Consider the following 23,572-nt stretch of genomic DNA (forward strand, 5'->3'; position numbering starts at 1 on the left):
CTAGGTGATATTCTTGCTAGTAAAGTGCATGAGGAATATACATAAAACTCAAGCAATCCTGGAAATGATCTTCTCCAACTTATGCAGGAAGTAGTAAGATCCTGATGCCAGAAAATAAAGTTGTTCTTTCTAGAATAAGAGGACGTGTGACCTCTAAAATCGAAATTGGTTGAGAGTGATTAGTTTCTTTTTCACTTTTGGGTACTGACCTTAAAACAAGTGAAAACAATCTCACAACGATGACGAATTAAAGAGGAGAAGGCCTCCACTAGAGGTAATACGAAATCATTTGAATTTTTTTTTTAAATGTAGGGTCATTTTTCTAGAACAAGTGATTAAAATTAACATTGCAACTTTTCCGGATCTAATTTGGACTAATTTTTGTGAAAACCAAAAAACGAGGCAAGGCTAAAATTTCATATTCCAAATTTAGTCAGCTACAAACTTTCAAACTTACTCCCCATACAACCTCAAAAAATTTTAAATAAGACGGTTTACAACAGAAATACTGAAAATAAATCATTCTTGAATACTTTTAGATGTTCCCCAGTGTACCACAAATCACATCCAAAAACCCAAACAAAATAATCACTGAACTGTTTGAGATCTGCTGAAATTCAGAGCTGCAGAACAAGAAAAAGAGGGAGAATGTAGCAGACGGCCTGCTCCCTTTCTGCTTGGGCAGCACCGGTCTTCTGGAGGTCTTAAGGTATGCACATTCAAATTGTGAGTCCATAAAAGCCAGCAGTAACACTAAAATAATAATAACAGCATAAATAAAAATAGGCTCTGGTTAGAGAGAGAGGATTCATTTACTGCCGCCCTGCTGAGGTACTTTGGCCACTGAAAACAGGAAAGCTATTAGTATCCTGAATTAATGGGTATAGTGGTTTCCAAACAAGATATTTTCATGATGGACACAATGTGGACTCAGCAAAGTTTCTACTTCAAGAAAAATATAGCTTCTATTTCAAAGAGCTCTGATTAGACTTAATACCATTAGGGAACCATCAAGGATTTGTGTTGTTGTTACTGCTTTAACTATCAGTTACTTTCTAAACCAAAAATTGTGGGTAGTTAACTTGACCGACAGTCAAGGTTTAGGAATGCAGAAGCAAATCCAAGGTACAGACGAACTTCAAATGTGAACAGGCCTCAAGGAGTTTGGAATCTTTTTAGGTTGTCAGGTCCTAGCCTTTCTCATTATCACCATGATCATTGTTACTACTTATTTGTCTGCGATTTATAAATAGAAGTTCATTTCCATCATCACACCCCCTCTGTATACTACATGATTTTAGAAATCCTCAGTAAGCTTTATTAGTGACAATGACAATGTATAACAATTACAATCAAAAACAAAATAAGTCTACCTAATGATAAATTCTCAACCACTATCAATTGCCTATAACATATCCAGCAGATTATGTTTAAAAACTCAATATGATTAGTTCCCTTTATAAATTAATTACCAAAAATATAACTGTTTAATTTCCATAATACTTGAAAGTACAAATATAAATTAAAGTTCAAAAGACACATACAAAATAGTCTGTAAAACAAAGCTAGCGTTAAAAGAATTGTACTTTGTAGAATTTATTTTATTATATAAAGCTATTTAAAACAGTACATTTTCTGTATTATACATGAAAATTCACATCCAGATGTCTTTTCTATCAAATCCTTATTCTTTCCCCTTTGTCAAAAATCTTAAATTTTCATTCCTGGCTGGACTTTTCTTCCTTGGCAATTCTTTTTGTTACCCCACTGAAATATTTCTCACGGAAGGAATTATGACCTTGGTACAGCAGAAAGTGATCACTCAGCAGATGTGAATACTGGTCCCGGTTCTGGTTGGTTGGAAAATACAAAAAATAAAAATGTTTGAGTTACTTCTTTTGTTAGCCTGCAAGCAAAGCAGTTACTTTAAGCAAAATCTCACTCTCTGGTACACAGTTGTTTTTCCTTTATCACATGTGAATTGGAAATATACCACCATCTTATATTTGGGTCATGCCTGTGTATCCAAAGTACTTTCACCTACTTCACCTCACCCGGTCCACCCAACGGTCCTCTGCACAAAGAGGACACATACTCTTACTGGGTGAGAGGGAAAGCAGGGAGAACCATCTCCCGCAGCTTTAGTCTGGACAGCCATCAGCATCTTCCGATTCCTCACTCAGCACAAAGAGAAGCCTTCTTTGACTATAAGAATTATTGAGCGAAGAAGCTTCTATTCCAACAAATTACTATATCTGCATGATACCTTACAGGTCAGTAAAACTGTCTGGGGATACGTCCACATTTGGTTAATGACGTCAACCACTCCTGGCAACTTTAACCTCAGTAGATGAGATACAGGCTAAACAAGTGGTCTTCACACTCTTGAGACTTCAAAGACAGGTGAGGACTAATGGTCAGACAGATCTTTAGGAAACTAGAAATACCAAACTGGGATAGACTGTCATGTTTCAGATTCGAAAACCGAGGGATAAGAAGACTGACAGAAAACACTGAAACATCAGCTTCTTGGTCAATTTCACTAGTCGCCTCAAAATGTGAAAAAAATCGAATCAGAAATAAAACCTCATATCACATCCCCTTCTGCAAGTTCATATTCTACTGCACAAGGATTAATGTGATTTGGAGAACAGGCATGGAGACACAATTAGAAAATATGAAGCCTAATTTATTACTCTGGTTTCAGTATAAAACAATATCTACAAATATATCTGGAATATCACAATCCTCAAAATATTCTTGTACTTTTCCTCATTCCTGTATGAGATGAATATCTTCATTCTTTCCCTCATATCTAATATTAATAATAGCCCAGGTTTAGCCAAAATAAAGTTATTTTGGCTGATTCATTTATTCGAAACTATTTTGCTCCAGAATGCTTTTTTAAAAATCACACACAAAAGAAACAAATTATTAAACATGCCGAGATTTCCTGATTCATTTTATTAAAAAAAAAAAAGTGGCTACTTAAATTCTATGGCACTAAGAATACTATACTTCCAAATTCTTGCAAGCACATGAAAACATGATGGTGATTACTAACTTCAGGCTATATAAACGTCAAAAGATTAAAAATAAATTTTATCTATCTACAGGTAAAAAAATTAAAGAATACCAAATGAAAGATAGTGTTTATGTGGTATTTATTATGGGCCAAAAAGACAACCCACTCCAGTATTCTTGCCTGGGAAATCCCATGGACAGAGGAGCCTGGTGGGCTACAGACCAAGGAGCAACAAAGAGTCAGACACACACACACACACACCATCCTCAGTGCTTCGTAGAAGTGGAATTGTTAGTTGCTTAGTCGCGTCCAGCTCTTTGCGACCACATGGACTATAGCCCCCCCAAGCTCCTCTGTCCACTGGATTCTCCAGGCAAGAATACTGGAGTGGGTTACCATGCCCTCCTCCAGGGTATCTTCCCAACCCAGAGATGGAACCTGGGTGCCTTGCATTGCAGGCAGATTCTTTACCATTTGAGCCACCAGGGAAGCTCAAATGCTTCATAAGCACTATCTAATATAAACTCATCAGCTCTAAGAGATAAGCACACTACTATCACATCTAGAGATGAATTATTTAAGAGTACAGGCCCAAGATAATACAGCTAGTAAGTGACACAGCTAGGATTTGAACACAGGTCTATCAGACCCAGGGATTACACTCTTTAAATGTAACATGATGAGGCTTTTTTTTTTTTTTTGGTCCCCCAAAGAGCTAACTCTTTCCTCAACTCGAGAAGCAGAAGTATATCTGGGAACAAAGCATGTGATGAACAAAGGCCTCCCAGAAAGGAAGAGAACTGGATCAGAAATGCTATTAACTTAGTTCTAGTAACTAAAAGAATTACTTCAATGACACAAAATCTTCCTACTAGGAGATGTAAGGAGCCACAGATGCCCTAACCCTAGGAGGACAGTTGACTTGAAGGGAGGACTCAAGGTCCACATCTCAGAACCAGACATGGGAGAGCAGCAGTACAGAACAACGGTCCAGCATTCAGCCTCTGCACATGCCAACTCTAATCAAATGTCTGACCGAGGAGTCATCAGAAAGGACGGGACACGCCTTCATCTATTCCTCCAGGTATTCTGCATTCTGTCAATATATCAAATAAGATCATTAGGAAACTTGTCTACTTGCTGAACTGCATGAGTTTAATCCTGGCAGAAATACCTTTGCTGCTACTGCTGCTAAGTGGCTTCAGTCGTGTCCGACTCTGTGCGACCCCATAGAGGGCAGCCGACCAGGCTCCCCTGTCCCTGGGATTCTCCAGGCAAGAACACTGGAGTGGGTTGCCATTTCCTTCTCCAATGCATGAAAGTGAAAAGTGAAAGTGAAGTCACTCAGTCGCGTCCGACTCTTCGAGACCCCATGGACTGCGGCCCACCAGGCTCCCCCATCCATAGGATTTTCCAGGCAAGAGTACTAGAGTGGGGTGCCATTGTCTTCTCCAGAAATACCTTTACTTAGTTATAAATAGAGCTATATCCAGAAGTGACATCTCTCCTGCTATTACGTCTCACAGCTCTTTGTGTCATTCTCCACCTAGTCATCAAAATCAGAAAGTGATTTTGGGTCAAAGTGCTCTCTCTTTCTTTCTCACTTTAAATCAGTCCTGTAATATTAGGTCGGAGAAGGCAATGGCACCCCACTCCAGTACTCTTGCCTGGAAAATCCCATGGGCGGAGGAGCCTGGTAGGCTGCAGTTCATGGGGTCGCTAGGAGTGGGACACGACTGAACGACTTCACTTTCACTTTTCACTTTCATGCACTGGAGAAGGAACTGGCAACCCACTCCAGTGTTCTTGCCTGGAGAATCCCAGGGACGGGGGAGCCTAGTGGGCTGCCGTGTATGGGGTCGCACAGAGTCGGACACGACTGAAGTGACTTAGTGTAGTGTGTGTGTAATCTTAGGTTCTACATCCTAAATATTTCACATCCACCCCTCCTCTTCATTTATAACTCCAGTACTATAGTTAAAGCCTTCCTCATCTCTCCTTGCTTTTTTCCTGAACAGCCAGTTGCTCTGCCTTTGCGGCTCCCTCTCTAGTCTATTTTCTACAGTGGGATCAAATACAACTTACTAAAGTGCAAATCTACTACACCAGCATTCTGGTTGAATCCAAACAAGTCCAAACTCTCCCCAGTGCTGAGGCTTTTCTCTTAACGTTTGGGAGTGACATACAATTTCACATCAGTTTGCTGAACGTCCTCTCACTTTCCCCTTCTGAACAAGAGGGATCAGAACACTATCAGGCAGTGAGATCCTTCGGTTCTGCTTTCTGTCCTTTCTTCTCCCTGTGACTCCTCTAAGCCACGCAAATCACCTCTATACCAAAATGCACTGCAGACTAGTTTAGCGAATGTTCCAGGGCTACAGGGGCATGACAGGACAGAAATGTGTGATGCGAGTGTGCAAGCTTAAAAGGCAGAGGTGTGGTAAGACAGCTGAAGACCAGGAAGGGCCAGGAACTGACTGGGGCTCAGTTGCTCCTGCACGTAACCTACCTCAACTGCCAACTATGCAGCTCATGAGGGGAAGCAGGAGAGAGTCAGAGCACAATGGAAGACAGGTGTCCTCAGAAGACAGACTGAGAGCTTAACAAGATAGCGTGCCTTTGATTTCAAGGATATACACAGGACAAACTGATGATAAATAAAGACAAGACTATAAAGACCAGAGGCAGAGACTAGGAATGAACAACAGAAGCCTGGAAAACTCAAAGTGATGATTATAACCTATACCAATGAATGATTACCAAGAAAACATGTACTAGCTATGGCATTCTTTATCTGACTAGTTTAGACCTCAAGATTTACTCAAAATACAGTAAAAGCAAACTAAGCCTCTTAACAGATCATATGCTCAGTGCTACAGAGATGCAGTGACAGAGAAATACATGCTACTGGAAAAGTGGGGAAAGACTATTATTAGAAATGCAACCTCTTCGGGGGTGGGGGGGGTATGGTGGTGGTGAAGTGAAAGTCACTCAGTCATGTCCAACTCTGCGACCCCATGTAATAATAGTTCATGGAATTGTCCAGGCCAGAATACTGGAGTGGGTAGCCGTTCCCTTCTCCAGGGGATCTCCTCAACCCAGGGATTGAACCCAGGTCTCCCACATTGCAGGCGGATTCTTTACCAGCTGAGCCACCAGGGAAGCCTTGGGTGGAGAGGGGATCCTATTCATCTCCCAGGGAGTAGAGAAGAATTAATGTGAGTCCTATACTGGAACGCCTCCTTATGCAATGATTGATTGCCCCCTGACTGCAAAATCAGACATTCATAACAAAAACTCCTGGAGAACCCCAAAGCTCCAAATCCCTTGTTCAGCCAGGGATCTGGCAAGTGCTGTTCTATTACTAACAGCATAAGTCTGCTTCAGGGCAAGCCAGACACTCCAGGACTTTGACTACCATTTTCATCTAAGTGGAAAAGACATGGTTCACAAAATGTTTCACATAATAGGTTCAGTATGTTTATGGTCCACATAGATATATGTAAATATCACACCTATGAACAGTACACTCTGGTCCGTTATGAAAAATACCATTTGCAGCATTCAGAACTTCTGTTACCTTGACGCTGAATAAAATAGCAAAGTCAATGTTTTTTTTTCTTATTTCTCTCTTTCAACCTATCTTTAGTTCAGTTTACCAGGGATCACACTTGAGATGATGATATTCAACTCCACATATTTTTCATCACCTTTTGATAACTCTTCTCTATTCACATTCCCTGCCCATCTCAACCAAGAATATCTGCAGGTTTTTTTTTTTTCAACTCAGTATCTCAAAGGCCAAGGGTTTACTTAAAAGGGAGAAGAGGATCCTCAAGCAACACGACCCTTGAAGTCCCTCACTAACTCCAGCTTGCCCCGGTGTTTGATTTCTGGTTTCTCTGACACTTCCCAATCTGTCTATCACTATCAGTCATGATATCATCTATGTATCATAAAACCTGAGTTCTGCCAGTTTTTAGTAAGCAAGATATACTGCATGGAAAATAAACATACACAAACAATTAGGAAATGCCAATAAAAAAAACTATGGCAATGAAAGATTACAGACCACCTTACCTAAATATGATGACTACTGGTTAAATTTTGGCACATGTCAGTACTTGAGGAAACAGGAATAAAATATTAAGATTGTTGATTATACTGTCTACTGTTTATCATTTTTATAACCAGAAATCAAGAATTTCTGAAGGAAAATTCTGGTTACATAATGGGAATACACAGTTTTCAGATCTATCGCTTAACTTTGTAAGACAAATAGCAATTATGACAAGAAACATATAAACTCTGATTTAAGAAAGCAATTGATATACATTTATAGCTATGTGTTTGACAGAAGTGAATTATTTAATTTTCTGCATCTTTTCACAGCAGATTATTATCTAAATTTTCCACAAACGGAGACTTCAAAAGTTTAAATAATCTGACACAAGTCACATAGCTATCAAGTAATGCCAGAATTGTAGACTAGATCAGGCTTTAAAGCGCATACTTTTTCTGTCACACATTTTTTTAACAGACATTACATCAAAACAGTGGTTAAAGAGTTAACTTCCTGCATGGTAGATTAGTGGGTTGTTCAAAATGGAATGTGACATTTTGAGGCTGTTTTTCACTGAACAGCAACATTATGGTAGTACATATTTCGTCTCTAAACTTTTAGACAGAACCCCTTTAACCACTGTCCCACCCAGCCAATTTCCGGTCCTATCACTACTAATTCTAAACATAAACTTCTGGAGGAATTTTAACACAATTGCCAAGGGAAAAAAAAAATCAAAGGAAGCTTTACAATTGGCCATGTACTTTTTAATGTGTACAGTGCCCCCTGCTGGCTGACGCAGATAAATTCTTACAGTATTTCCTGATGTGGGTAAAGCGCATCTGAAGCCCAGCTGACCACGATGCATCGGACAGTCAGGAGCACTCCACTTCCCTCTCTGTCTGAATCCTGGTTGCTGTAAACATCTAGAGCCACAGAACATCAACAGGACAGCCGTTTTCCTTCAGAGAGCACTGGCATGTATTCACATCATTTCATCCTTAGAAGAATGAGGTGGAAATATACCAATACGTATTTACCTTAGTGATTCTAAAGTGTTTTATCATTGTCATTTATGTCCAATCTAGAACTGCAAATTATTCTCTACAAAAATAAAGAAAAAGTACATAAACCACGCCTTATTCAAGTTAACCTTTATTTTTACAACTAATTCTACATCAAAAGTTGTTTAGTTGCTCAGTTGTGTCCGACTCCTTGGCAACCCCATGGACTTCAGCCTGCCGGGCTCCTCTGTCCATGAGATCTCCCAGGCAAGAATACTGGAGTGGGTTGCCATTTCCTCCTCCAGGGGATCTTCCCTATCCAGAGATCGAACCTGCATCTTCTGCATTGGCAGGCAGATTCTTTACCACTGAACCATCTGGGAAAAAAGTACAGCATCAAAAAGAAAAAAAGAGACTTTAAAAGGGAAGTACTTTGGCTGCTCCTCAAGAAAAAAAACAAACTATGTTTTATAGTAACATCTGAAGCTGCAACTTTAAATGGAACTAATGACACTCTGGATTAATCTGGGAGAATACATATTTGCAAGAGTGTCCTCAAACTGAATGTCATAAAACCGCTCACTTTTAAGAAAATAAAGCTGAGAACTGCACTTACATAAAACTATCCTTCTAACTACTGTCTTCTCCCAGAGATCTGCCATTCTTTGTTATTTCTGCCTTAATTAGAAGGAAGGTGTTCTGATTTCCACAGTATAGTGATCCACCTGTTTTTTTGTTTGCTTCTCATAACAAATAAGGCCTAGATATCATAGGATTAAACTATTTCTAAATCACTGACTTTTCAGGAGTAGCATCAGGGTAATGACAAAATTCAGTGTATTACTCTTCCTTCAAATGGATGATTTAAATACATTTAACAGCTTTTATTCTAGAAGGGCCCCAAACAATCACCGAACAGTTACTATTTATTTCATAAGTATTTACTGAGTAGTGAGCAAAACAGTCAAACTCCATTAATTCAGAGTTACAGACATTAAACAATATACACCCTAACATACACTTACAAACTGTGATGAAATACTAGGAAGAAAAGGGTACCATAAAAATATAAGGAGATACCTAGTTAGATGGGAGAGAAGAAAATGAATAAGAAAGGCTTCCCAAAGGAAGTGACATTTACCTGAGACCTAAAGGATGAATCAAATTTACTTGTAAAAAGAGACAGGAAGAAAGCATTCTAGGAACACAATGAGGGAGGAAACACAATGTGAAAAGATTCAGATTAGAAACAGCTAAGTACATTCTGGGGAGTGAAAGCGGGCCAGTGTGGCTCAGGCTTGAAGAATGAACGGAAAGGTGGCTCAAAATCAAATTGGAGAGACCGGCTAGAAGTAGTTCAGGCTGGCCCTGAAGGTTATGTGACGGATTCTGAATTTTGGTCTAAATTTCATAGCAAGTTTTGATGAATTTTAAACAGGGGAGTTTGATTATCTACTTCCACTCTATGTGATGGGAGGAGAAGCTGCAGAAGCAGGGAAACCAGGGGGAAGCCTCCTGCAGTAGCCCAGGGGAGCAGCGCTGCGCCCTGTCCTTTGGGATGGAGGGGCAAGGGTAACAACACCTGCAACCTACTCAGCCCAGATTTCCAAGTCAGCCTTCAACCTGTCTCCCTTCCCAATCATTCAATCAGTCTTCAGGTCCTGCTGCATACACCTACCCGGAAACTCTCAATATCACTGTCTCTCCCTATATATATCACAATCTCTATATTCTTTTTTTTTTTTTTTTAAGCATTCTTTTTTTTAATTTTATTTTTAAACTTTACATAATTGTATTAGTTTTGCCAAATATCAAAATGAATCCACCACAGGTATACATGTGTTCCCCATCCTGAACCCTCCTCCCTCCTCCCTCCCCATACCATCCCTCTGGGTCATCCCAGTGCACTAGCCCCAAGCATCCAGTATCGTGCATCGAACCTGGACTGGCAACTCGTTTCTTACATGATATTTTACATGTTTCAATGTCATTCTCCCAAATCTTCCCACCCTCTCCCTCTCCCACAGAGTCCATAAGACTGTTCTATACATCAGTGTCTCTTTTGCTGTCTCGTACACTGGGTTATTGTTACCATCTTTCTAAATTCCATATATATGCGTTAGTATACTGTATTGATGTTTTTCCTTCTGGCTTACTTCACTCTGTATAATAGGCTCCAGTTTCATCCACCTCATTAGAACTGATTCAAATGATTTTCTTTTTAATGGCTGAGTAATACTCCATTGTGTATATGTACCATAGCTTTCTTATCCATTCATCTGCTGATGGACATCTAGGTTGCTTCCATGTCCTGGCTATTATAAACAGTGCTGCGATGAACAGTGGGGTACACGTGTCTCTTTCCCTTCTGGTTTCCTCAGTGTGTATGCCCAGCAGTGGGATTGCTGGATCAGGGCCAAAGAACTAAATAGACATTTCTCCAAAGAAGACATACAGATGGCTAACAAACACATGAAAAGATGCTCAACATCACTCATTATCAGAGAAATGCAAATCAAAACCACTATAAGGTACCATTTCCCACCAGTCAGAATGGCTGCAATCCAAAAGTCTACAAATAATAAATGCTGGAGAGGGTGTGGAGAAAAGGGAACCCTCTTACACTGTTGGTGGAAATGCAAACTAGTACAGCCACTATGGAGAACAGTGTGGAGATTCCTTAAAAAACTGGAAATATATCACAATCTCTATATTCTATCTTTCTTAGTTGACAGCCTCATTGTCTTCACAAGATCATGCCAGAAGCCTCCAGGCTGGTGTCACAGACATCTTTCCACAACAAAAACTTGCCTGCATATTAAAGTCTGGGTGACCTTCCTAAACAAGAACCTCTGTTACTCTCCTAACTCACATCCCTCAGGATTCACCATCGCCAATAGGATAAACTTGAAACTCTTTATTGGTAAAGACCTTCAACACTAGGCAGGCCTCTGGTTTTCCACTTTATCTCCAACCACCTCTCCCCAAATACTTTCAGTCACGCTTCAATGTCTATAATTCCCTGAATGCACCCTCTGTAGCTTTGCTGAGAATGCTGGCCTCTTGACTCTAACACCATCTCCTCAGGGAGGTGCCCACTGGTGTTCACAGAGCAACTTGCACAGATCACTACAGAACCAAACTTTCTCTCACACCAAGTTCTCTAAGGGTAAGGACGATGTTTCATTAGTCTTGTTCTATCTCAGCAGATGACAGAAGTGGTTCTATAAACACATGCTGAGTGATGAAAGCCATGGCTTTCCCCTCAGGGAGCACGCAATCAAGTCAGAAAAAGAAAACACAACAAAACTATCTGAATGTAAAAATCAGTAAAAGACAGCTTTCTTTCTCATTTTGCATAGTACTTTTTCCATTCGCTCTCAACAAAAACTTATATCCTTCTTTATAGAGAAAAAAGAGGAGTCAGGAGGTATGAATTTCCTCAACCTCCTTGCCTGCAGCCCACCCTCTACTACAAACTGGATCCCCTTGCTTAATTCTACAGTCTCATCTCTCACACCACTCCCTACTCACATTCTAACTGAAGCCAAAATTCTCTCACAGCATCCCTTTTCTGCCAAAGAGTGACTTTTAAAGAATCCCCCAATAATATACCTAAGGATAATCATCAATTTATAATTAATTTACTGTTTAAAAACAAGAGCTTTCCCCTAGAAAGGTATCACTTTGGGGATGAAGTTGAAAACCATTTAGAAGAAAACCAAATGCCTTCTATTTTAATTATAGGTCAGGTTTAAGTTGTCCTTTTACTTAACTGACAATTCCTGATAATGAGATAATGATTTTTTCTACCTCACTAGTATTAACCTTAAGTCATTTATATTCTCAAAGTGGCAGCAGTTTATATAACACAGCAGTCTCACTGCAAACACTTGATACAAATGGCTTATGAAACTTATTCTTTGATAAGTGGAAACCAATGATGCTGTCATCATAATAAAAGCCAAACTGGTGATGCTCACCTAATTTTGTCAAGACCAACTTCTGGATTCAGGCAACAGATTAAAGGTATAATATACATTCTTTAATAAGGTGAGAGGAAGAAGGCAAAGAGATGGAAGAGAAAAGAGTCAATAGATTTTCCTTCTTATAATGAGCAGAGAGTGAAATGAAAAGTAAATGATAGTGCTGAATATAATGGACCTCAGTTCAGCTTCAGGGTAATTACCCATGTCCGGCTTTTGTTTAAAAATCCTTGCTCCCCTTATCAAAGCTTCCCACTGTTCTACATCTGGTACTGGACAGTAGCTATAGAAACCACTTGTGCTAAAGTTATACAACTATAAACAGCACTAGGCCATTTCCAAACCAAGGACAAGCAGGTCAAAAGTCTGGCATCCAATACTATTAAGGGAAACTTCTAGCATTACTCTTAATGGGAACAAGGTAAGGGTTGGAAATCTTCCTCCCTAAATTAGGTGTTCACATATAATCGATACTTGTAAAAAAAAAATTACTCTGTACGGCATTAAGTTACCTAAAATCTGGTAAAATATTTTAATATATTAAAAAACTCTTTATAGCTAGAGTTCTGAAAATGAGTGACATTCAGTGACTGAACTTTGACATCTGGCACTCAACACATAACTTCTAACTGTAAAAAAACACCAAAAAACCCATCATGGATATCTGTGCTATCATGATGATACAGAACTATGAGTATATTCTATATGCTCACCACTAAAACCTGTAACTTCATAAAATTCAAAACTTAACCCCAAACATTAAAATACAGGCCAAAGCACAGGATAAAAATCTAATGACAACTTATTAGTTACTCTATCTAATAGTTAATTACAGTTAAGAAGAATCTTACTTATTTTAAGCAGCAAAGGATGAGTCACAGACCAAAGCATGCACAGACATGCACATACAAACTGTTTTAATGTGGAGACACTCATCTCCTAGGTGACTTTTTAAAACCATCACAACCCATTAAAAGGAAAATTAATAAAAATACATGTGCATTTATATATATAAAGATCAAAAACAAAGAATTATTTTGCTTAGCAATGAACTGGATAGCGATAATATTACAAAAGAAAGCAAGGAAATGATTACCGTTAGAGTCAGATTAGTGCTTATACCTGTGGGAGGAGGTGTTTATGACCAAAAAGAGCCACAAAAGTGGGGTGCTCCAATACTCCATAATTTTGACCTTGGTGGTCGCTACAGAAATGTTTACTTTATAATTATTCATTAAACTGTACCCTTAGGATTTGGGCAAAAAAATACATATTAAATTTCAGGGTTAGGTTCTTGGTGGGTCATACGGTGAGAAGACAAGTTTGTGTCTGAATTTGAAAAATACTAAAAAGACAATTCTAAATTAAATAACCATACGATAAACAAAAATACAAAAAACAGAAAATGTGTCATTTGAGAATTATAATAAATTAAATAACCATATGATAAATAAAAATACAAAAAATAGAAAATGTGTCATTTGAGAATTATAAAAAAAAAGCTCCAGAGGATTATGCTGACTCTGAACATACACTTCTCATTTCCCTAAACCATTCATGCCTTGGACTCCCAGATCACACTTTATATTTTGCAAATGACCTCTGCCTAAGATTCTGTAAGAGCAATACATTAAAGACTGTTTTACTGTCATGGTTTGAAAATATGAACATTAGAGCTGGAACATTAAGACGAATGCTCCCTCTGCCATCAGAGAACTGCTTTTTCCTACAAATAAGAGAATTATATCCAAGTAGCATCGTTAAGTAGAAAGACCCAGATATCTTAAATGATTCCTTCTTGGAGGTAGTAGGGGACAGAGTTTTGTTTTTACCTGGTTTACCAGAAACAGTAATTTCAAAATATTGTGATAGGATTAATTTAACAGAAAATCCAGTCTGGCAAAGTCATTTGTTTGCAGAAATATAAAAGAAAAAGTCAAATGATGACTCTCTAAAATTTAAATTCAAGGGAAACTACCATTAATAGCAAAAGTAATTCACTTTGTAAGTAGATGTCATGATCCTTAAAGCTGAATTAATACAATATGATATATAGCATCATCAGGCTTCTATGTGTGGTTATAAGCCTTTTGTAAACACCTCAAGTTGAACTATAATTTAAAACTAATACAAATAGCTTCCTTTTGATTTCTAATGCAAAATAATTTGGAAGATTCTCTCTCCACCTCTGTTCCTTGACCTCTCTCTCTCTCTCTCTCTCTCACACACACACACACACACACACATTTTGATGCTAATGAATACTGTATTGTACTAAGACTCAGACTGAGTTCATATTCCACGATCACATTCTTAGCGTCATTTTGTCTTATTTTTGTCACTGATAAACGAAGTAGCATCTATTTCCCACTAGGCTTAAGATCGAAATACTTCATACCTAATTTTTAATCTTTCCTCTCTGATCGAAAGGAAAATACCCAATCACCCTGGCAAGGGATAGGCAAAAAACAAAGTATTTCAGAAACAGGAAGAGACAACCTTTAATTCAAATGGCTGCCTAAGGAAAAACAGCTAACAACACTGATCCTGGGAGAGGGTAATACATCATGGAAACAGGTGCAGGCATGAAGTCAGCAGAACGCCAGAGTTTATGATTAGCGACACTACTGTCATTCTAATATGCCAACTACTTATACAGTCAAACTTCTTCCACTTCAAGCCATCCGTAAGTCACCTTCTCAAACAAGTGACCTCAGTTTCTCCTCTCTCTCCTCCTCATTTAAAACACTGTTGTTGTTAGTGGTATGTTAATGGCTCTTTTCTCCCTCCACAGCTTTAACATCTTTCAGTCCTTGAGTCAAGTCTTTCGGTTTTGGCCACCTTCCATTATGATTAATGAAGCATTCATAGGCTTCATGTTACGGGACTCTTTCATTTGGTCCAAAATAAAAAATTACATTAACTTTCATCACCTGCTACTATGACCTCCCAATATTCTCTTTTAAGTCATGTGAACTATACTGCCTAGCTACTAAAAAAAAAAAAAAATGACAACTGACTCACACTATAACTTTAGTCTAAATTAATGTCCGTGATATCTAAGATTAATTTACCCATACTTCAGTGCTTTTCAAATCACCAGCAGGGTAAGGCAGGATGTCAAGTAAATAAGCCACAAATAACTAGGGCATGTGTGTTAGTTGCTTAGTCGTGTCCAACTCTTTACAACCCCATAGACTGTAGCCCACCAGGCCCCTCTGTCCATGGGATTCTCCAGGCAAGAACACTGGAGTGGGTTGCCATTTCCTTCTCGAAAAGGAACTATAGAAAGAAAGAAAATGAAGTCGCTCAGTTGTGTCTGACTCTTTGCGACCCCATGGACCATAGCCTACCAGGCTCCTCCATCCATGGAATTTTCCAGGCAGGAATACTGGAGTAGGTTGCCATTTCCTGCTCCAAAATAGGGCATATGAGGCCTATTTAGTGTGATGGCAATTTAAGATAATTTTCTTATATTTAACTAAGTACTTCTATAGCATGTAAAAGTTGTATGAATGTTTAAAAAAAAATTTCAAGGAGATCTTGAAAATGGCTGCCTTGGGTACACATTCGCCTGTCCAAGTACACTGGTATAGAACACAGAGTATTATTTTGGGTAATTTTCACTAAAGAGAAACTACCGCACTCGTAGTCTTCTGGATAACTCTAGCTGCTGCTGCTGCTAAGTCGCTTCAGTCGTGTCCGACTCTGTGCGACCCATAGACGGCAGCCCACCAGGCTCCACCGCCCCTGGGATTCAAGAACACTGGAGTGGGTTGCCATTTCCTTCTTCAATGAATGAAAGTGAAAAGTGAAAGTGAAGTCGCTCAGTCATGTCCCACTCTTCAAGACCCCATGGACTGCAGCCTACCAGGCTCCTCCATCCATGGGATTTTCCAGGCAAGAGTACTGGAGTGGGTTGCCCTGGCCTTCTCCAGGATAACTCAAGAGATCAGCATTTTTCTCCTATGAATTTTATATGAGAAAAATGTTTTATACAAGTAACCACTGTGACCACAACTACATATGGCAGCATTGACTACACGTTGTATCAGCAGGAAAAATAAGATGTAGTACAACAAATCACATTCTACCACAGCCACATGAGGCATGAGAAAAGAAACTTGTAACATGCCACTCAAGAATGTCTGCCTTTTAATCTTGGCATATTCTAAAGGCAGGATTGTGTTTTGGTAAAGAGGCAACATGATGCTGAAAAAAGGATATAGAATTTCAGGTGCAAAGGAGGAGTTTTGGTCTCAAACTGGGTACTTCCTACTTAAGCGGACTGGGCTAGGGCCTTGGGCACTTCCTCATCTCTAACCATATGCAACAATAAGAAGGTCAAATTGATGTGAAACTGCTGCAAAAAATAAAGCCTTATAAAAGGGCTATTTGTCATTCATTTAGCTTTCAGATTATAGCAACAGGGAATAATGACAAAAACTGGCTTTTCTTAGCATGCATTTTCATATTTTAACACAGTCAGCAAGAATTTTCTTCCTTACTACCAATGTTCAGTAAGTCTAAAAAAACATACAATACAGATACAAAATTTTATGACTTATCTATACTCTTTAGATATTTTTTACATTTATAACTTATGTTTACATTTTAAATGGGGGGAGAGGGAGAACACTTTATAACAACATATCAGCTGGGCCAAGAGTTATACTGAAGTTAATCCTAACAAGTGACAAATCAAAAATGAAGAGACACAGTATACAAAAGTGTAAAAATCTAAAATTAATAGTCTTCCACTGCCAAAGTCAACAACACTGAACAAGGTCAAGAATAATTCGTTAGATGTACATGAGAACTGTTTGACAATTTTATGTCATCACTTTCATTATAAAGGACTGGGATCTTGCTGCAATTATATACACTCCTCTCCATACAAACAGAAGGTAGAAATGAAGCAATTAATTAAAAGCCAAACATGACTAATTCAACATGACAAAATAATTTCAGTTATAATAAACTCCATGCAAATTAAAACTCACTGATTAAATTTGATCTTATAAAGGGAAGGCCATTTCAAAAAATTACTCAAGCAACAGGATTTCCTTACTTTATAAATTAATTTAAAAGGACAAAAGTAAAATATTAAATATTAAAAATATCTCAGAAGACTGCCTTTATTTTTAGATAGCAGAAATATTCTCAGAAGCATCTTTAGATCATCCTCTATTTCCTCTTCTGTGTATCAAATTTGCTTGGGGAAATATAAATCTATCCAAAAAATACCAGACTTTCTTAAACAAATTAAACTCGGAGGAAAGCAAACGTGAAATGGTCCACAATGGGTCTTAATTCTGTCATTAAAACAGAAATGACTGGCTTATCATGTAGCTCCATTAATTCTTAAGCCTTTTCTCTAGACTGTTCTTCCAGTTCTTTAGAATCACTGCTTCAAGTCTTCATAACTGTCATACGGTGTACTTTTTACAGAGGCCACGAAGTAACAATTGCTGATGTCATTCACTGTACTTTCTAATATCAAGACTTAAAACTGAAAAATCTATTGGTAATGTTAATTTTTCAAACATATTAAAATAAGCATTAAATAAACAACCTAACTTTATACCTCAACAAACTAGAAAAAGAGGACCAAAGCCCAGAGTAGAAGGAAATACAGGTCAGAGCAGAAATAAATGAAATAGAGACTAAAAGGATAATAGAAAAGATAAATGACATTAAGAGCCGGTTCCTTGAAAAGATAAAAACTGGTAAGCCTTTAGCCAGACTCATTAAAAATAAAAAAGGCTCAAATAAGTAAAATCAGAATTGAAAGAAGAGACTTGAAACTGACACCACAGGGGAAAAAGAAAGGACAAGAGACCACTGTTAACATTTACATGCCAACAAATTATACAATCTAGAAGAAATAGGATAAATTCTTAGAAAGACTTCTAAAGAATTCTAACAAATTCCTAGAAATTCCTTCTAAGACTGAGTCATGAGGACAAACAAAATCTGAACAGACCAATTACTAATAGAGACTGAAAAAGTGACAGTCAAAGTGTTAGTCGCTCAGTCGTGTCTGACTCTGCAACCCCATAAACTGCAGCCCACCAAGCTCCTCTGTCTATGGAATTCTCCTGGCAAGAATATTGGACTGGGGAGCCATTCCCTGGGCTTCCCTGGTGACTCAGACAGTAAAGAATCCACCTCCAATGTGGGAGACCTGGGTTCGATCACTGGGTTGGGAAGTTCCCCTGGAGGAAGGCATGGCAAACCACTCCAATATTCTTGCCTGGAGAATCCCCATGGACAGAGAAGCCTGGCGGGCTACAGTCCATGGGGTCGCAAAGAGTCAGATACAACTGAGCAACTAAGCATAGCACAGCACAGCCATCCCCTTCTCCAGGGGATCTTCCTTACTCAGGGATCAAACCCTGGTCTTCTGTACTACAAGAGGATTCTTTACCATCTGAGCCAGCAGGGAAATCAATGAAGATTGCATTAGTAATCAAAAGCTTCTCAACATACAAAAGCAGAGGACCAGAGAGCTTCATTCGGTGATTTCTACCAAGCATTCAAACAAGAATTAATACCAACTTTTTCAAACTATTCAAAATATAGAAGATGAGGGAACAATTCCAAACTCATTCTACAAGCCCAGCTGTAACCAGACAAGGATACCACAGCAAAAGAAATTACAGGCTATATCCTTCATGAACACAGATACACAACTCCTTAACAAAATATTACTGAACCAAACTCAACAATACATTAAAAGAATCATATACCATGAACACGTGGGATTGATGCAACAGTTTCAGGGATGCAACAGTTTAATACAGATCAATCAACATGATACACCACATTAACAAAAGAATAAAAATCATATGATCATCTCAATAGATACAGAAAAAGCACCTGACAAAATTCAACATCCATTTATGATTTAAAAAAAAAAAAACCTGTCAACAAAGCAGGTATATAGGGAATGTACCTCAACATAATAAAGGCCAGGTATGATAAGCCTACACTCAAGAGTGAAAAGCTTAAAGCTTGTCTTCTAAGATCAAGACAAGGATGCCCACTCTTGACAATTTTATTCAATTCAGTATTGAAAGTGCTAACCAAAGCAATTAGGCAAGAACAAGAAATAAAAGGCATCCAAAATGGAAAGGAAAAAGTAAAACTGTCACTATTTGTAGATGATGTGATAATATATATACAAAACCCTAAAGGCTCCACTAAAAACTGTTAGAGATAATAAACTGTGACGTTTCAGATACAGTAAAGCTGCAGAATACACAAATCAATATACAAAAATAAGTTGTATTTCTATATACTAACAAACTATCAGAAACAGAAATTAAGAGAACAATCCCATTTACAATTACATCAAGAAGAAGAAAATACCTAGGAATACATTTAACCAAGGAGGTAAAAGATCTGAAAACTATGACACTGATGAAAGAAACTAAAGAGAACACAAATAGAAAGGTATTCCATACTCATGGACTGGAAAATTTAATATTGTTATAACGTCCATGCTACAGGTTCAGTGCAATCCCTATCAAAATTCCAACGGTATTTTTCAAAGAAATGTAACAATTCTAAAATTTGTATGGAATTGCCAAAAAAAACCAAAAACCCAAAGAGCTGAAAGACAACACATAGACAATGGATACCTGAAAAGATGCTCAACATGACTAATCAGGGAAATGCAAATCAAAACCACAACCAGGTAACATCTCACACCTGTTAGAATAGCCATTTTTCAAAGGAAATAACAAGTGTTGGTGAGGATACAAACAGAAGGGAACCTGTGTGCTTTGTTGGAAGGAAGGTAAACTAGTGCAGCCACTATGGAAAACAGTCTGCTCCTGCTGCTAAATCACTTCAGTCGTGTCCGACTCTGTGTGACCCCACAGGCGGCAGCCCACCAGGCTCCCCCGTCCCTGGGATTCTCCAGGTAAGAACACTGGAGTGGGCTGCATTTCCTTCTCCAATGCATGCATGCATGCTAAGTCACTTCAGTTGTGTCCAATTCTGTGCAACCCCACGGACAGCAGACCATGAAGCTCCCCTGTCCCTGGGATTCTCCAGGCAAGAACACTGGAGTGGGCTGCATTTCCTTCTCCAATGCATGCATGCATGCTAAGTCACTTCAGTTGTGTCCAATTCTGTGCAACCCCACGGACAGCAGACCATGAAGCTCCCCTGTCCCTGGGATTCTCCAGGCAAGAACACTGGAGTGGGCTGCCACTGCCTTCTCCAATGCATGCATGTATGCTAAGTCACTTCAGTCATGTCTGACTCTGTGCGACCCCACGGACAGCAGCCCATGAGGCTCCTCTGTCCCTGGGATTCTCCAGGCAAGAACACTGGAATGGGCTGCCATTGCCTTCTCCAATGCATGCATGCATGCTAAGTCACTTCAGTCATGTCTGACTCTGTGCAACCCCACGGACAGCAGCCCACCAGGTTCCTCTGTCCACGGGATTCTCTAGGCAAGAGTTCTGGAGTAGGTTGCCATTTCCTTCTCCAATGGAAAACAGTATGAAGATCCTGCAAATTAAAAACAGAACTACCACAGGAACCAGCAATTCCACTTCTAGGAATTTATCTTAAGAAAATGAAAACACTAATCAGAAAAGATATATACAACCCCACATTCAAGGCAGTATTATTTACAATAGCCAACATATAGAAGTAATCTATCACTGACGGATGAATGGATAAAGATGTAATACATATATGCAAAGATGCACACAATAAAGGACGGAAATGGTACAAACCTAACAGAAACAGAAGATATTAAGAAGAGGTGGCAAGAATACACAGAACTGTACAAAAAAGATTTTCATGACACAGATAATCACGTTGGTGTGATCACTCAACCTAGCGCCAGACATCCTGGAGTGTGAAGTCAAGTGGGCCTTAGGAAGTATCACTATGAACAAAGCTAGTGGAGGTGATGGAATTCCAGTTGAGATATTTCAAATCCTAAAAGATGATGCTGGGAAAGTACTGCAATCAATATGCCAGCAAATTTGGAAAACTCAGCAGTGGCCACAGGACTGGAAAAGGTCAGTTTTCATTCCAATCCCAAACAAAGGCAATGTCAAAGAATGCTCAAACTACCACACAATTGCACTCATCTCACACGCTAGTAAAGTAATGCTCAAAATTCTACAAGCCAGGCTTCAGCAGTACATGAACTGTGAACTTCCAGATATTCAAGCTGGATTTAGAAAAGGTAGAGGAACCAGAGATCAAATTGCCAACATCCACTGGATCATGGAAAAAGCAAGAGAGTTCCAGAAAAACATCTATTTCTGCTTTATTGACTACGCCAAAGCCTTTGACTGTGTGGACCACAACAAGCTCTGGAAAATTCTGAAAGAGATGGGAACACCAGACCACTTGACCTGACTCTTGAGAAATCTGTATGCAGGTCAAGAAGCAACTGTTAGAACTGGACATGGAACAGACCAGTTCCAAATCAGGAAAGGAGTATGTCAAGGCTGTATATTGTCACCCTTATTTAACTTATATGCAGAGTACATCATGAGAAACACTGGGCTGGATGAAGCACAAATTGGAATCAAGATTGCTGGGAGAAATACCAATAACCTCAGAAATGCAGATGACACCACCCTTACGGCAAAAAAAGCAAAGAAGAACTAAAGAGCCTCTCGATAAAAGTGAAAGGGGAGAGTGAAAAAGTTGGCTTAAAGCTCAACATTCAGAAAACTAAAATCATGGCATCTGGTCCCATCACTTCATGGCAAATAGATGGGGAAACAGTGGAAACAGTGACAGACTTTATTTTGGGGGGCTCCAGAATCACTGCAGATGGTGATTGCAGCTATGAAATAAAAAGACACTTGTTCCTTGGAAGAAAAGTTATGACCAACCTAGATAGCATATTCAAAAGCTGAGATATTACTTTGCCAGCAAAGTTATGTCTAGTCAAAGCTATGGTTTTTCCAGTAGTCATGTATGGATGTGAAGAGTTGGACTGTGAAGAAAGCTGAGCGCCAAAGAATTGATGCTTTTGAACTGTGGTGTTGGAGAAGACTCTTGAGAGTCCCTTGGACTTCAGGGACATCAAACCAGTCCATCCTAAAGGAGATCAGTCCTGATGCTGAAGCTGAAACTCCAATACTTTGGCCACCTGATGCGAAGAGCTGACTCATTTGAAAAGACGCTGATGCTGGAAAAGATTGAAGGCAGGAGGAGAAGGGGACGACAGAGGAAGAGATGGTTGGATGGCATCACTGACTCAGTAATGGACATGAGTTTGAGTAAACTCCAGGAGTTGGTGATGGAAAGGGAGGCCTGGCGTGCTGCAGTCCATGGGGTCGCAAGGAGTTGGATTCAACTGAGTGACTGAACTGAACTGATACACACATATATATGTGTGCATATACACACAGCTTAGCTTTCAGAAATGCCCTGATACTAAAGCCCAATTATTGAGAAAAATGTCATACTGAAGATTCTGAACCTTACTCTGTAATAAAAATCGGTCACTAAAATTCCTGCAGAAAGAAGTCACCTAACAAATGCAGTGTTTTAGGAAGATTTATTTAACATATAGAGCTTCACAGGTGGCGCTGGTGATACCAAAGCTGCCTGTCAATGCAGGAGATTTAAGAGATGCAGATTCCATCCCTGGGTTGGGAAGATCCCCCTGGAGGAGGGCATGGCAACCCACTCTAGTATTCTTGCCTGGAGAATCTCATGGACAGAAAAGGCCTAGCAGGCTACAGTCCATGGGGTCGGACAGAGTTGGACACAACCAAAGAGTCTTAGAACACACGCACATTTAACATATAAGAGCTAGAGGTGTGAAAAGTAGAAGAAGAGGTAATTTAGGAGCTTATCAGCATAAACCAGGTATATGGTAACAAGGGCCTATATTAGCGACAGACAGGAAATAGAAATTAAAAGGAAAAAAAAAAAAACAAGAAATTTGTAGAACATATGCAAACGCACTGTATAAATATTAGTCTTTATTATTGTGAAAGAATCCATAAGCTGTGAAGCACATGAAAAAAATGAAATGCAGAGTTAAGGATGAGTAAGACAAAATCCTCAGGCAGTAACACTCTATTCTTTTCTGCTTGCCCTCCAGATCCAAAGCACTCATGGGGCTTACCCAAGTTCTAGTGAATGTAGAAGTGCTTTGGTTGTTAATCAAGATCTGTACAGACCAAGATGAATTCTGCAGATTTAATTAAGCTCCATGAGGAGGCATTATTCATATCAAATCTGATCTTGGTATGAAATAACAGATGTTTTGTTCTTTCTTTTCAACCTGAAATGAATTGTGTGTGGTAGAGAAAGAACGAAAGAGAGGTAACACATGTTGGACCCTAACAGATGGGTCCTTCTCCTTTATATAAAGTGACATTTTCTCTTCAGTAAAGTCTGCAGTCAAGCAGGTTCTGCTTTTGAAGAAAACGGGTAACTAGTACATTGCTAGTTACACCTTGGTTGTTTAATTAACAGTGCTCTGTTCTATAAC

At 39.0% G+C, this 23,572-nt stretch overlaps 1 protein-coding gene across 13 annotated transcripts in view; it reads right to left on the reverse strand.

Moving 5' to 3' along the window:
• TRMT11 (tRNA methyltransferase 11 homolog) overlaps nucleotides 1-23,572 on the reverse strand; it is a 63,493-nt gene that overhangs the window by 157 nt on the left and 39,764 nt on the right. For 7 of the 13 annotated variants that reach the window (XR_002181388.2, XM_019967111.2, XM_070795830.1 and 4 more), the window contains one exon: nucleotides 1-1,850. This exon is cut by the window's left edge and continues 157 nt beyond it. Coding sequence is in view for 8 of the 13 variants with exons in the window: in XM_019967111.2 (XP_019822670.1) it covers nucleotides 1,719-1,850 (132 nt within the window). In the remaining 5 variants the exon portion in view is untranslated. Of the gene's footprint in view, nucleotides 1,851-7,902; nucleotides 8,089-8,120; nucleotides 8,470-23,572 lie in introns of those variants that run through there. The other 6 variants (XR_011568397.1, XM_070795825.1, XR_011568396.1 and 3 more) reach the window with 5 other exon arrangements.

Source organism: Bos indicus, chromosome 9 (assembly GCF_029378745.1).
Source record: "Bos indicus isolate NIAB-ARS_2022 breed Sahiwal x Tharparkar chromosome 9, NIAB-ARS_B.indTharparkar_mat_pri_1.0, whole genome shotgun sequence".
Classification (NCBI taxonomy): domain Eukaryota; kingdom Metazoa; phylum Chordata; class Mammalia; order Artiodactyla; family Bovidae; genus Bos; species Bos indicus.